Source organism: Eutrigla gurnardus, assembly GCF_963514095.1.
Source record: "Eutrigla gurnardus genome assembly, chromosome: 7".
Lineage (NCBI taxonomy): Eukaryota > Metazoa > Chordata > Actinopteri > Perciformes > Triglidae > Eutrigla > Eutrigla gurnardus.
The window spans coordinates 18,486,480-18,502,248 of record NC_139921.1 but is presented as its reverse complement, the minus strand read 5'-3'; the positions used below and the strand labels follow the sequence as shown (position 1 = coordinate 18,502,248).

The 15,769-nt window shown below is 41.1% G+C and overlaps 1 protein-coding gene across 1 annotated transcript; it reads right to left on the bottom strand.

The window, feature by feature from the left end:
• Positions 1 to 1,680: 1,680 nt before the first annotated feature.
• On the bottom strand, positions 1,681 to 15,163 carry lrrc9 (leucine rich repeat containing 9; the record flags this gene model as incomplete). Its single annotated transcript, XM_084013314.1, has 31 exons — positions 1,681 to 2,730; positions 2,816 to 2,972; positions 3,210 to 3,399; positions 4,535 to 4,660; positions 5,545 to 5,613; positions 6,449 to 6,666; positions 7,117 to 7,253; positions 7,686 to 7,825; positions 7,895 to 8,003; positions 8,120 to 8,250; positions 8,350 to 8,472; positions 8,571 to 8,791; positions 8,899 to 9,076; positions 9,261 to 9,401; positions 9,552 to 9,677; positions 9,762 to 9,953; positions 10,123 to 10,242; positions 10,325 to 10,483; positions 10,594 to 10,721; positions 10,806 to 10,946; positions 11,036 to 11,153; positions 11,424 to 11,541; positions 11,646 to 11,825; positions 11,949 to 12,080; positions 12,197 to 12,405; positions 12,515 to 12,670; positions 13,080 to 13,262; positions 14,088 to 14,158; positions 14,244 to 14,307; positions 14,541 to 14,681; positions 14,831 to 15,163. The coding sequence occupies 31 exons, from the start codon at positions 15,161 to 15,163 to the stop codon at positions 2,697 to 2,699; spliced, it is 4,545 nt and encodes a 1,514-aa protein (XP_083869440.1). The 3' UTR covers positions 1,681 to 2,696.
• Positions 15,164 to 15,769: the final 606 nt, after the last annotated feature.

Below are 15,769 nucleotides of genomic sequence, written 5' to 3'. Positions count from 1 at the left end.
GAGTTTAATGTTGTTCATCCATTACTGCACATAATGCTTTGACAACTATTGCATAAGATGCTGCACTATCTTCAGTATCAAACATCAATCAATGTCCTCATCCCTCTCAATTCACCCACAACATCAGCCAACACTGGAACCTGAGTAGATAGCAGCGAAAACATGGTCCATTCAGCAATTATTCACAGAGTCTTGGACAAATGGTGCTCCGAATGCACAGACACAGCAAATGTAGGGAGTTAGTGGACTAGAAGTAATGGCCCCATACAGAGCATGTGTTTGTGTGTGTGTGTGTCTGTGTTGGTGGGGATGGGAGGAAGAGCATCATCTATAACTGATTTGAAACAAGCAAAAACATGCCTAATTATGAATCCAGACTACAACTGTGGAGACCAATTCACTTTCCCCTCTCCACACTCTCTCTGTCTCTCTCTCTCGCGCTCTCGTTCCCTCCCGCTCCAAACCAGGCTCCATATCAGGCAGATGAAAACATAACCTGTCACATTCCATCCCATTAAACCAGCTACGAACCATGTGGTCCACTCACATGGAGGAGGGAGGAGAGGGAGAGAGATAGACAGAGGGAGGAGTGCATCTGGGTTCACTCAGGACTGATGAATTATTCACAATCTTTATGCTAATGTCATTTTAATGTTAAAAATACTGACAGATATGCAAAGTGAAGAATACTGTATGAAGTGGTATGCCCACTAGAAACTTACACTACCCACAGACATGCAATTGCATCAAAACATATATTTCTAACGTATCCATACTGCACATACTGTACACAAATATAAAGTGTGTAATTATCCTTTGCAATATCTAATGCATTAGAGAGCTCTCCCTGAGCTCCCAAATCTGTGCATTAGAGGGTTTTTTTTTTATGTGAGTCCATCAGCTGCCATTTGATGTCAGGCAGAGGAAGGTAATGACAGTGCACCCACTTGCACAGTCATTAGCCCCGCTTAATGCTGGGAATTAACACAAATTAAGTGAAGTTAAGTACATGCATTAGAGGAGCTGGTTCGGTGAGAGCTTTCCACTGTTGCCTGGCATGTTCAGCAAAGGCCATACAGGCAGGAAACACAAAATTAAAGCATACACACGTAACTGCCTTCAGCCGATAAATTACTACCTACAGGGCAAGTGCTAAATAAATTGAGGACTGATTAGCAGTGTCTATAAGGGAGAGCTAATGGAGCTCTAAGGACACCTAGTGGCCACATTAACGCCACTGACCCTCAAAGTCCAGAACTCACGTTTGTGGAAGAAATATGACAAGAAAATGTTGCTGCTTCTTGGGAGAAATACAGGTGGGTGGGGTGTTTGATTTTCATTTGTTGTTTCGTTTCTTTCTTTTTTGTTCAATTGTTTATGTCATTATAAAAAGTACATTTACATGTATCTATACACATCTGTTTTTTTCCCTCTTCCTATATTTAATTTTTTTTCATGCAAAAATGTAAAATGCATTATATCGGACATATTGGAATTGCACTGCAAATTAAGCATAATAATCTGTAATTATGTGGGATTGTTGTGTCTCTTTCAAGGCGAAGGCATTTTGATTAAAAAAAAAAAAAACCTCAGGTTAATTAAGACAACAATTTAAGAAATTGGGTAGAAAGATAAATAACGGTTTGCACAGTTACAATGAGAATAGTGTTCTTTCCCTGCTATATAACATTTATTCTTAGGTTGATTGATGAAAAGAGATGCCCTATCTAAATCAGTTTGATGATCAGTTTTGAGGTCCCAGAATGAAAAAGTTTTAGATCAAATAACATAGACTATATCCTCCTCATTTTCAGGCTCAGGCTGATGTGGTGTTAACTACAGGACTCCAGATTAAACTCATAGGAAGAGAGGAAGGATTATAATCTCATGTTCAGCAGAGTTAACATCAATATCAAGTGGAGTAGGTTCATTTCCAGTTACAACACACGAGATTTGCCTATTAGTCGAAACTGTGGTGGGCTTTTCGAAAAGAGGCTAACATGATGAAACTGACAATCTCTGCAATCCATTTGGACCTCATTCAAGATTACATCTTTATCTGAGTGACTGCAGATTATTGTCCACAGAGAGGTGTGCTAAAGCTGGATTATCCACTTGTTGGGGATGCATTTGACCCCATGGAAGCAGCATGGAAGCCTCACACGCCCTTACATCTGTGGGTGTTTTTTCACTTGTTTGGGGCCAAGGATGGAATAGCAGTAGAAATGACACCAAAACCTCTCATCCTCAGATTACCATGGTTAGTGAGCCACATATGTGGATAAAAGAAATAAGGTCACAGTTATTCTAAATGCATTTGAAAGGGTAGCACTACATGCAACATTCAAGTAGCCTAATTTTCTTTAACCCCAAACATGTTTTAGTTCACACTAAAATTCAAAGAGTGGCGGAGATTATTATTGTTTAGCAAATAGCAAAAGACGTCTAAAAGGTTTACATAATGTTATTTATTTAAAAAGTAAAAGCACTTGAATTGCCCAATGTTCTGGCTTTTCCCCTCATTAAATATGCACCTATACTTGACGTGTAATGCATACGCTCATATAGATTAAAGGCACACTTACAAAAACATCACCTTCAAATTATGATGCCCTAAAATACTATGATATACGACCGCACCACATGGCTGTCGCATGTGTTCACTTTTCACCAGTCTGGGCTCCACTTCTTCGCCGCTACATGGGTGGGGGTTTGCCACCATTTGGAAATCTGGAAAATAACAATGTGTATTACAACATATCTCTCACATTTTAAAGAAGCACAAACGTATCTCTTGGTTTTGGGATTAACCAACCTGCCGTCTTGATCCTGGCTGGGATACTTGACAATGAATCTGTTCCCATCATGAAGGAGACCTGTGGGTGGCAGGTTGCTTCCTGTTCTTCGAATATGTCTAAAGGGAATGTCACCGAAGCCACTACGAACAGCATTACCATTCTTGTGCTTCTTGTCTGAATTGGGAATTAAAACAAGGGTGTGGGTGAGAGCAGTCATTCCCAAATGTGGGTCGCAGGGGATTTTATAAAATAAAAATATATTATTTATAATAAATAAATACATTTGCAGAAGCCACATTTTTTTCCCCCGTATATAACGTAAAGAACAGTCTGTTTCAATCCAAATCTTGTTGTTCTGCATAATTATATTCACCAAGAAATGATCTTCAACAGGAGAAATGTCACACTCACACTTGTATGTGCAATGGGATTGAGTCTCATCCACATTACTTGGCAGGATATCGTGCCCATGCATAAAGTTCTGCAGTCCTCCGCTTATAGTCACTGCTCTTAGAGGGATGTTTCGAGGCATGAGAGGGAGCAGGTCAGGGAGGTTTATGTCTGTGGTAGGAAGAGACGTTCCAGGGCATTGGCAGCATGCCTTTAAGAGAAATATTCAAAAGAGAGCAGGAAGATAAGATAGAAAGAAATACTCGAGGACAGGATTATAAAAAAAAACATAAGCAGATATTCAGATAATGTGCGACTCCAGGGCCAACTCAATGTCTTTGACCTACTGACATATGCATCCTAATTGTTTCCCTTTTCGCTACCTTCCTATGGCCACTACTGCCACTGCACTGTGTCCATTCCTCCTATACACTCAGCAGGAGATTGGTTCATGGATTGCTTATTGTTCCACATATGAAAGCATCTTGTAGGGATATAGTCATTACTACTCATCAATAACAATGTTCAAACTCAAACAGAAGCAGTGGAACAGGCGTATATTAACAGCGACAACCAAGATGGCAGTTATGAGAGTCAATAGGGGGAGGTTTGAGTTTGTGTTTTTAATGAGAAAACCCGGGACCTCTGCTCTGTCATTTCCACATCTACGATTAACAAGCAGAGGGGGTCGCGTTGACCTGGCTAATAGGGGGTAAATCCACTGGTGCATTATCGGCCGGGCACATTTCATCTAATCAGCAGGATGATGCCAGTAGGCTTAGGCTGCTTTTAATTCAGAGCTGCAGGAGAATTACTGCGTTGGTCTCTCATTACATGAACATCAAATCAGTCACACTGAAAGAGTTTGATCCAAGCTCTTCCCCTTTTTTTGTTGGCTGAAATTCAGCTGTTGACATTTTTGATTTGTTCAGTTGGGCTGCATCTTTCTCGATAAGGTGCATAATGAGCTTTTAAAACAGCCATAGTTTTTGTTAATATGTAGTTCATACAGACAGGGAAGTACTGTAGACTGAGTGTTGGAATGAAAGATTCCTTTCCTGCAAACAAACCCTATTCTTAATCCTACAAATGTGCTAAGAACCAAGGTCACGCGTATCTCCAATGCTTTGCCTCACTACCAGGAAAGGAGTTGTGCAGGGTAAATGCTGAAGCCTTAGTTATTGTTATTTTGTTGTCCTTAAAGTAGTCACATTTAAACAAAAACAAATTAAAAATGCTGCATACTACAAAAACCTTTCTGTCCTCAATGGTAGCTACGACCCTGTGTGTGCATATACATTATGAGTGTTTCTGAGTGACAATGCATGTTGTGTATAAGTTCTCACAGATGGATCAGCACTGTGGAGTTCAGCCCTGGTCCTTTCCTCCAGGGTGACCATCACTCCATCTAGGACCTGCAACTGGGACAGACAAAGCACTATCGCCGGTCTGTGGAGTGACGTTTTGGCCATCTGGAAGAAGAAAAAAAAGCATCTGTTTGATCAAAAAACCCACTGATAAATTAAAAAAGAGCAGCAATTTTAACTGTGGATTATCAGTGAAGCTTGCCCTGATACATCTGGCCTAAATATGATGCTATGTGGCTCCCAATGCAGTTATCATATTCCAAAACAGCTATCCAAGTGACCCAGCTGACAGCAGCAGTTAGCTCCCAGCTGAGGGCACCCTGTGGTCAGGGTGCAGGTTCAGCCTGTCCCATCATTAAACTTAATGTGGCTACAGGACCCTGCTGCTGTGATTAAGTAATGAGTGTGTGCCAATGGATGTACACTGGAGAGGAGGAGACAGACTCTGCCGAGGGAACATGGGTGAAGTAGCAATCTCATGCCGTCAACAGCAGGAGGTATTGTCTCCAGGGTGGCTGTTGGTCTCTACCCCCCTGGCAGGATTAACCCCCACTATGGGAAGAGAAGGGGGATGGTGTCCAGCAGAACAGAGGCGACCACAGCTGAGCATTGCCCAGCGGACGGTAGGGAGGCCCTGGGCTGCCGGCTCTGCTCAGGCCTGTTCCATGAGCTCCAGATGGGTGATGTAACCAGGCCAATAGCGCCCTGCCATTTGGTCAAGGGATTTGTCTCTGATGCCGGCCAGTTTGAGGGACAGCAGATGGCCCATCATGTAATCGCTTAATTTGGAAACAGAGTTACATTGGGATCGTGTTTTGGATTGTTCGAGTGAGAAATTGAGCCTGTGAGTGTGCTTTTGATAATTTGTTTGCGAGTGAAAGAATTCAAAGTACCCTGACAGCTAGTAGATTCACATCACTAGGCAAGGCTCATAATAGGAAAATCCCTTTTTTTTTTAATAACATCACCGAATTGTGTTTAACACTTACAGGATTGCCAACAACAGAAAGCTCCGTCAGCGAAGACAGACCTCCTAGTTTGTCAAGCTCTGTGATTTCCTATGAAAAGTAAAGAAACAAAGATTACATTAAAGTGTTGGTCATTCACTACACTGTGTTCATCGTGGAGAGATTTGCATTAGAGATGGACCTTTCATAATTTTGGTGTAGGAAGGATGGAAGCAGCTGATGGGAGAGATTACATGTGTGAGCTCTCATTAATCTCATGAGAGTTTGGGCACGCAACAGGTCATGGGGTTGTTTTCTCTCATTCCCAGGTTTATAGTTGCACTTGGATGTGATTCAAATCCCCACCCCACCCCACCCCACTGTGAGAACTATTATGCTGGGATGATTGCTGTATTTCATATCTTAATTGAATGCGTGGAAACATTAAGGATGTGAAGAAAAGAAGGAACTAGAAACAAAATTGCAAATCCCACTCCCCGGGTGAGAAGCAGATGCAGACTGAGAGGCTGATTACACGTTGTCCTGATTGTTCCCTTCTTTCTTCATACACACGTTCCTGACCTTCAATCAAACTTGATTCTCCTTAATGCTACCCCTCGCATGCCACAGTGGGGTGGTAATGACTCATGATTACTATACTTCATGTCTTACTTTGCAAATGCAGGGAAAAGTAATACTGCTGCGCGATGAATAAAATACATTCTTAAACATATGACACGTTTTTCATATGAACCAATCAGTAAAATCGTGTGGTAAAACATAAACTGCACAAAAGCTTCAACGACCTTGGTGGTCACCTCAGGAAATCACTGTGGTGCGGGTCATTAAGGCCGTTTCAATGAAAAACTTGCCGATGTTTATAAAAATCATAATATAAGGTTATTTTTCATTTGAGGAGACTACTGCTTCTGCTGCATGAGGATACCTGCAGCTTGTTCATGCCAAGGTAGAGCTTGCGAAGCTCAGTCAAAGGATGTAGATGGTTGAGCTCCCGGATCCGGTTCTCTGCTAGGTGCAGTTCTAGCAGGACATTCTGGGCAATGAAAGAGTCATTGGCCAGAGCTTTGATCCGGTTCCTGTCTAAGACAAGCTCTCTGAGCTGGTGAAGCCCCTCCAATCCTTCCACCTGGCTGATCTCATTACCTTGGGAGAGAGAAAACATCATCAAAACAAGGGGGGATATCTCAAAAATGCTTATATTTATATAAAGAAAATAAGAGTGGAACGCTCTAAATAATATAAAAGGCAGCGTTTAAGGCAAAAGAAACATTTGTTAGGTATTTGTAGGGTAACCCGGTGTAAAAAGCAGTGGAATTAAAGAGACAGCTTCGAAAGGTTTCGAAGCAAAAAGGAAGAATGTAAGGAAGGTCGGCTTTGTGGGACAAATCACCCTGACAAAGATAAACTCAATCAAAAGCCATCAAAAGCATTTGAAAGAAAGTCAGTCATTCTTTTCTTTCGGTCTCATTTCCCACCTGGCCTCCGGTCTATGGGAGACTTTGCTCTCAGTGCTTGCCTTTTCACAGGCTCAATACACTGCACTTTTAACAGGCTTTGTGAGGGAGGGTTGGTACACCAACCATACATGCATACCTTGGAGGAAGAGTGCTTTAAGATTGGTGAGCCTGCTGAGCTGCAGATTGGCCATATTGGAGATGCCATTGTGACTCAAATGCAGCACCTCCAGGCTGCCCATCAGTGGCTCCAGACTGCCAGTGGCCCCGGTTTCCCTTAAACAAAGTCACAGAATGACAGTTGAAACCTCTGTGGTTAAATGAACATCTCTGTCTCCCTCCAGCTGCCTGGCCAGACCTCACACACACAGACCACCTAAAGGCAATCATAGTCAGGGCAGTCAGGCGTTTCTATAAAAGGACAATGAGATTTGAAGATTATATCATTATTCCCATGAAATACTGACACTGAAAATATTGAAATATTTAGTGTGGAAAATATAACATTGTTTTAAATCAAATCAACACCCTGAAAATATGTTTACAACTGGATTTTATTAAGGTTTATAGGCAACGGCGGTGACAAAAACACTGACTGTCAAGAGATGGTTCTCATATTGGATGGTCACTGCTGCCCCCTAATGGAGACAGTCTACAAATTCAGCTGAAGTAAAAATGCAGGAATTATTGAAATACAAACTTCGTTACCCTTTGAATTTGGACGAGCTCTGTTGGCCGTAACCACTGGAGTGAACTTTGCTGTGCAGCATCTGTTTGTTTGTTAGAGGAGACTGATTCTTCTGTTTGGGCAGGATGGACTCAATGTGGTTGTAGTTCAAACACAGTGCCTGGAAAGAAAACACTGGACATTATTTATATTAATTCATAAATGAATTATATTTATTTGATTTATTTACTTTGATGTTGGGCAGGTAGATGAGGCCAGAGAAAGAGGTGAGGTTGTTGTGGTCCAAGTTGACACTGCGTAGGCTAGAGAACAGGTCTGCTGGAGACAGATCAACAACTCTGTGGGAAACACACCCAGTTTATTAGCCTTGTGTTTCAAACTACGTACATTTCTATAATCATGCACATTTTTTTTGGTGTGTTGTGTGTATATGTATGTTAAGCTGTGCTATTACCTAATGGAGCTCAACTGCAGGCAGAGGTACTTGATGTCTGTGTAGTTTGAGTGGCCCAGCTTCTCTGTTACCATGTCGGAAGTTAGTCTTCCTCCAAACATATCTTTTGCACTTTCACACTCAGTCGCCTCCTAGAGAAAACAACAGCAAACACAAAACACTGGATGTAATGATGTCATTAAAGCTACAACATCTGAACGTTTTGACTGGTTTCTGTCGTCGATACGTACCACTGCAATGCCATCCAGAGCTTTTAAGGAGGGTAGGTGAAAAACGACATAAATCCGATAGCTCTCGAATTTCTCCAATAAAGGATTCCCATAAAGATCCAGAATGATGAGGTTTGTCAATCCCTGAAAGAAATAAAAGAAGAGCACATGTGCTCAGACAATACGCATGGAAAACGGTGGAGAAACCTGAAACCTACTGTCCTTATTTCTCTCCCATTTGCCTTCAGATAGTAGATGTCTCGTGATGTAGAAATGTGGTTGTTGCCGATGTAGAGCTCTCGAAGGGAGCGAACTCTCTGGATGCCTTGCAGTGAACCGATACAGTTGTTCTCCATGGACAAAAAGGACAGGTTCGTCAGCTGATCTAGGACTGTGGCTTCCAGACTAGCTAGCTGATTCCCATCTACACTCAGATGACTCAGGCAATGCAGTTTTGATAGTCCTGAAGGAACAGAGGGCAAAGACAGACAGAAATAACAGCTAGATTTGAGTAGGTGTATCTCAATGCTGTAATTTCAACTTCATTGTCAGGTTGACTGTGTGACTAACCTTTGAGTGTGGTAATGCTGTTGTTTTTCAGGGAAAGCTGCTCCAGGTTCAAGCAGTTGTCAAGACCGTCCACTTTAGAAATGTCATTATCATTAAAGGAAGCCCAGCGAAGATTGACCAGCTTATTCAGATGGCTCATTTTGGAAATCCTCTGGTTATCAAGGTTCAGTGCAGTGATCTGGTCAATATTTAGGGCCACAAATACATTCAAATGTATAAATGATGACAGATGTCCAAAGCTTGAAGCCTTAGCTTAACATTCTAAATATTCCAACAACAAAAAAAACTTCGAAACAAGAAAATTGAGTACGTAAAAAGCAAAATCACACCTTTAGGGAGAAACCTACATGTCTGGAGCTCACCTTTTGAGTCCAGTCAAGTTCCAGTGCTCGGGTGAGGCGCGAGGGAGCAGGACTGAGAGGACATAGGAGCTGGGCTGTTGACAGCAGGCTGAGACTGCGGGGACGGTCACTGTCGTCACACGAGTGAGCCAGAAGAGATGCCTGCGAGCAGAGTGTCAACAGGTCTGATTGAATTACAGTCGTCCTGAAATATACACTTAGATGTTCACATGCTGCTTCCTTCAATGGAGCATGTTAACGCTTATTTTTAACCAAATAAGTCATTATTCAAATGAAGAAAAAACAGCCAACCTCGTTAATTATGGATCCAGCAACCATCTGAACAGCACAAGCAGCCTCGTCCTCCGCTACCATCATATCGTCCAGGTGTGTGAGGGTTGTTAGACGGCCCAGTATGGTCATTCGAACCGCTTTGGGCTGAAAAAAGGAAAATAGCATCACTGTATATCACTCCTTATTGTTCCAAGTACCACATATTTCTTATTTGATAGCAACTCGCACCCTGGTCCAGGGGTTGTATCGGCTGTCGAGCTTCAGCAGAGCAGGTGCGTGTTTTCTCAGCACAGCCGTATCCTCTCTGGCCTTGGTCAACTTGTTCCAGCGCAGGTCGAGCTGTTTGAGCCGTCCCAAACCCTTCAGACCATCCAGGGTTACGATGCGATTGCAGCTAGCATCCAAAAACTCAAGGTTGGGCTTTAAGTAACAGAAATGTTTCAACTTGATTCCATGGTGCATAACACAGTCACTCTGTTTTATGTCACTCATATTAAAAAGACAATTCACTATGAAAATACTGCTTTCATTTGACTTCAGACACACTCATTCCTTTAATCTGAAAATCAATATTTCCTATTACTTTTACCATGTGAGAAAAGTCATCCAAGTGTGTGAACTCATTGAAGCTGATGGTAAGATGCCGCAGAGCTGTGAGGCAGGAAATCTCCTTTATTTTACTCAGACTGTTGCCATGAAGGTTCAGCACCTGGACATTCAACAAACTGAAGATTATCGTGATTGTATGAAATGGCTTCAAAATTCAAGTTATCGGTTGATTGAATACTTACAGTGATTTGACTGAGGACATTGGATTTGGCCACCGTTAACAGGATTTTGTCATCCAAACTTAATAACTTGGGGGGCGGTTTCAGCACAGGATCCATGTTGAGGACTTCCCTGTCTAGGATGATGTTGTTGGATGGATTATCATCTGGTTGTTCTTGAGCCTATCAACAACATAGCACAAGCATTTAAAAGGAGAACAGAACTGGTCCAAGAATTATTAATGAATCATAAAGCAAGTGAAGCATGTTGCCAAACAATAACAATTAGTTACCCTGGTGGTCAAATATTCAAAATAAACGATGTACTCAGGCAGGACAAGCTCATGGTCGAACACAAACCACTGTCTTCGTCTGGGACTGCACTCTGGACCTGCGTGTGTTTTGGTTGAGTTGGGTCTCACTGAATGGAAAAAATACACAGATGCAAACACTTTGTATGAATGCTGACTGAAAACATATTGTTTTGGTTTGATATGCCACATACCTTCACTTTTTGCAGTTCTGTTTTTAGTGTCCATGTTGCGGTAAACGGAGTAGACTCTAGGATATCTGCTTCTGTCCACCGGGTCTCCCTCTTTGATGGGCATGCTGTGGCCCACAAACACTTTGGAAACAATAATCTGACCTACAGGCAAAAAACATTAACATTTTGGAGGAAAAAAAACAATAGTCACAGCTAAGGGGAATATATTACTGTGAGTAAAACTGACTCACCGTGCCTGAAGTGGATTGTGTCCGTACTGTTGGCCTGACGTAGTGTGTGTTCAATTCTGGGCTGTTCAGTCACAATCAGGCTATTGGATAAAGGTATAGCACCCTCTCTTCCTAATGCCTAGTTCAAATCATCAACAAAAATAAAAATCATGTGAAAACAAGATAAAAATATTACAGATCTTGTTCTGTTGCCCTGCTCATATATAGTTATTATATATATAGTTAACTTGTAGAAATGCATTTTTGTAAATGCTGTTCTTTGTGTAACGAATGCAAGTAAAGTAGTGACTAATATATGACTAACTAGCTGAAAATGTTCCCTCAGTGCTCAGAGGAATAAGTTGTGGGTGATATGATTGAGTGTTGTAGTGGACAGAAGTAAACCCACCTTATATTGTACGGCAGTTTTGAAGCCTTCCTCTACAATGCACAAAAGTTCTTCCTTCTCGCTATTTTTTTCGGGGTCAGCTATGTAGAACAAGTGATCCAGCTGACGTCTGGAATTCCTGCTTGAACATTTTAAATTAGTTACAAATTGGTGGTAGGGTTAAAAAAAATCGGTTAAAAACTCAATTATCATTGAATTTCACTACAGTTTAGATGAACTCACTGTGACGAGGCAGCAGACTCCTCGCTGGCTTGAAGGGCGTGAAGCTTGTCCTCAAAGCGCAGCCTCAAAGCACTGTTGTGAATGCGGACGACTCTATTGATCCTAATGTCAGCAATGTTGTAAAACTTAAAGTCTGAATGCGAGAAGCGGGAATGCAGGAGGTCGCAACAAGAAGTAAACCTGTTGGGTACATAATACAGATATGTCATACAGATGAGTCAAAGTGAAGTCTGCCTCTGATTTGTCCTCCGTGAACTGAAAATCATTGGAATTGCATTTGATAATACCGTACCAAGTACGTACCAAGGGTCCGTGGAGCAGCCCTCCTCCCAGCGAATATTTCCAACACTTTCTAGCTCCATCAATAGAAACTGGATAGTGTATTCCATGGTGTTCGTGGCTTGTGTCAAATCCCGTTCATACCAGGCTTCAATCCTGAATACAGAAGAGGGAGCATTATTTTTTATTCATACATTATATATATTATTTATATATTATGCTTCTGTGGAGCAAAGTCAAATTATCTTTGTATCTTATTCAAATGTACGGACTCATCCAGCCTCCTCATCCATAGCGCCAGCCTCTCCCGCAGCGCTTCAATCTTGCTGAGTATTTTGTTCTCCGTGGCAGGGTCACGACCGATGTCCGGGGCGGGATCACTTCTGTCAGTTGAACCTTCAGCCAGGTGGGTCGATGCGTCCTCCAACATGCAGGCAGACTTCTTACAACTAGCTGGCACCATGGACAGCTCCCGTTCAAGCTAGGTGTACATGGAAACAGCTCCCTTAACTTTGAACAGCAACTTGAAGCTGGAGATTACAGCTAAATGAGTGTTATGTTCTTAAAGCTAAAAATAATAATGTACATACACTCTTGAGGGTGTAATTCAGTGTTCTGATGCATTCTCCAGGTAACTGTAACATAGTTTTCCTCTTCTCTATCAGACTGAGTCGGATCTCTGCCAGGTTCCTCCGAGCAGTACGTACACGCATGTTGTAGTACATCATTTTCTTCATTACTATGGACTATTGGGGGGAAAAGACAAAGATGAAACAAATAATAAAAGTATTTCATTATTTAAAGTCCGACAAAACCTCATTTTATATTACAGTGTAAGGTTTCTGATGATATTAAATGTGTAAATTAAAGGGAAATGTGCAAATGTGATGCATAATACAGAGAATTTTTAATGAAATAAATGTATCACAAAATTGTGTGTTGGATTTAAATATTTGACTCATGTTATGATTTGTAGCTCCAGTGTATAACAACCAAATATAAAACAAATATGTGTGATGTAATTTTTTCCCTAATATCTCTGAAACTAGCTAAGGGAAATTAAAAATAAATGTTATTAGGTCTCAATGCAACTCATTAGAAATCCAGGTGAGCTTTGTTGGTGAAACACAGAGATCCTGCTGGTCTTCTCAATACCTCAGCTGTTTCCTTCACTTGCTTGCTCGAGACATCAAAGGTGTCAAGACACTGGAGGTCTGGCATGTGGTACAGTACATGCGTGGCATAGTTACACAGCAGACACACTGGGTTTGGGGTTGATGTGGGGTCCTTCAGTGCTAGTTCTCTTAGCTGGGGTAAGCGGGCAAGCAGGGTCAGCTCCTGTTACATCAATAACAACAAACAAACACACAGGCTAGTTCATTAGGGTTTCTCATCATTTTAAGGCTTAGGTTGTGCTCTAAAAACACAAAAAGACACATGTATTATGGCAAAAAAATAAATAAATAATAATAATTAGTGCTAAGTGAACTGCTTGTGTCTTGTTAAATAAAACAAGCAATTTAAATACATGCAACAATAAGCCAAAGACTTCCTTTGGGAAATGTACATTTCTTTTCACCCTCCATACTCGTCACCACACATCAGCTGAAAGGAAATGTCACATTGTAAAGACAAGGAATTTTTCTTTGATTTCCCAGCAGTTAGAATATATTGGGCTCCCAGTACAGTGAATGACAATAATTGCATTCCGTAAAGGGAATAAAAGGTGGTTTGCAAGAATGTGATCGAGGTGTTAATCATCCAATTAAAGCTAGAGCCACAAAACGGCCAATCAGAATGACCTTGAACGAGAAAATGATTCAGTGTAATGCAATTACTTTGTCAGCTGGAGTATATGTCTCGAATGTATTACTGTCTAACAAAAACCTGCATATCAAAGTCTTATGTAGTCTTTTAAGAGTTGAGATGCAGTGATTAATCTATATGATTGAATGGTGAATGACATCAATTTAAATTATACTGACCTTATTGAAGGTCTTGTGTAGCCAGCAACTGTAGAATTAATTGAAAATCTGACCTGACCCCAATATGTCAGAAAAATGATAAAAAGCCCTTAAAAGACTAAGTATTTTAATAAGATTTTACAAATATGTAGGACAGATTTTTGCAGAAGAAATGTCAATAACATATTTCTGTTCTTACCTTAAAGGAGTTGATCTTGTTTCCGGACAGATTAAGATTCTGAAGGCTGTTATTAGCATCAAGGCTGTGCCCTTCAAGAAGTTTAAAATTATTTGCTTATTATTTTTTCACAATCAAACTTGGTACCAAAAATACAGAGGAATCTATCAAACCTACCAATCTTTTCAATATTGTTGTCAGCAAGATTTAGTTCTTTGAGGTTTTGAAGCGTGTTCAAGCCCTTTAGAAGAAAAAGAAAAAACACGCACACACATAACAGACAACTGATCAAAAATGGGAGCATGCTATTTTGACATAACATGCTGTCATATACTGTGCTAAATTGTGTAAAAATATAATTTTTGAGAGGCAAGTCAATAGAAATTTGGAAATAAAACTCACAGTTACATATTGTATAATGTATGATAAACAGGCAGACAGACAGGCAGGCAGACAGACAGATGCAGATCAAACCTTTATCTGAGTTATGCAGTTGTTGTTGAGCCACAAGACTTCTAGGTTGATCTGCAATTCTAAATTCTTTATTTCACAGATCTGATTATCATGAAGGTAGAGTTTCTCTAGTTGTAGACAATTCTGTAGTCCAGATATTCCCTGCAAGATAAAAAAAAATGGGACATGTTATTGTCTTTATATATATATATATATGTGTGTGTGTGTGTGTGTGTGTGTGTGTGTGTGTGTGTGTGTGTGTGTGTGTGTGTGTGTGTGTGTGTGTGTGTGAAAAACACTGTCAAACCTACTGTCAGATGGCACTGAACAACCCAGAGCTCCCGAAGCAGAGGACAGCACTCAAGTCCTTCGACGTGTCTTATATTCTGGCCCGCTATGGTTAACTGGCAGAGCCTTGGGAAGAAGGAAAGCCCGGCCATGCGGGGAAAACCAAAGAAAAAGATCTCCAAGGAGCTGACGTTGCTTCCTTCTTGTGCAATGTTTTCATAGGAGACCCCATTGGCAATGCACTGTTGAAGAAAACATGGAAAAGCAGGGGAAGGTAGTCGCAGAATGTCAGCTAATGACTTCAGTCGTTGGAAGCTGTTAACGTCACAATGATAACCGTACAAACAATTTAACATCTTAGTCATAAATGAGAATCTCGTACTCACCAGCTCTTTGACCACCTCCTCGTCACCGCGCTGCTTTTGTTTCTGTGTCATAACTTTAACTTTTCTGCTTTGAAATAAACTGAAGTGGAGACAAAATGGTCTTAGTGGATATTAGTCTGCCAGATAGCGTGTGTGGCGACAAATAGCCGAGGTTAGCACGTAAGCAGACATGCTAAATGTCGCCTCGCATTAATGCTAACTTCGCTTTTTAAGTGATGTTTACTTACCAGCTAGCTAACGACACGCGCAGGTGAACAGGAACTGCCAGTTCGGTTAGTATCATAAATGCCAATATTAAGTTTTATATTTTGTATTCAACCTTACATGGCAGATATAAAATAATACTTCTTTCCAGGACGATAATACTTCTGAGGTCAAAACTTGGTGGACCGTCTGAGCTCAGCAATGTTTGGCGATGGCAACCAGTCCGAGTCCAGGCAGGAGCGTGTGGTTGCTAAGGAGCCATGTTGAAACTTCAGCGGTGCTGGTCATACCTGGAGCTACCACATGAGGGCGCCACAGTACTTTTTCACAAAACCACAAAATACATATATTTTTGCTTTGTTTTTGTGTGTG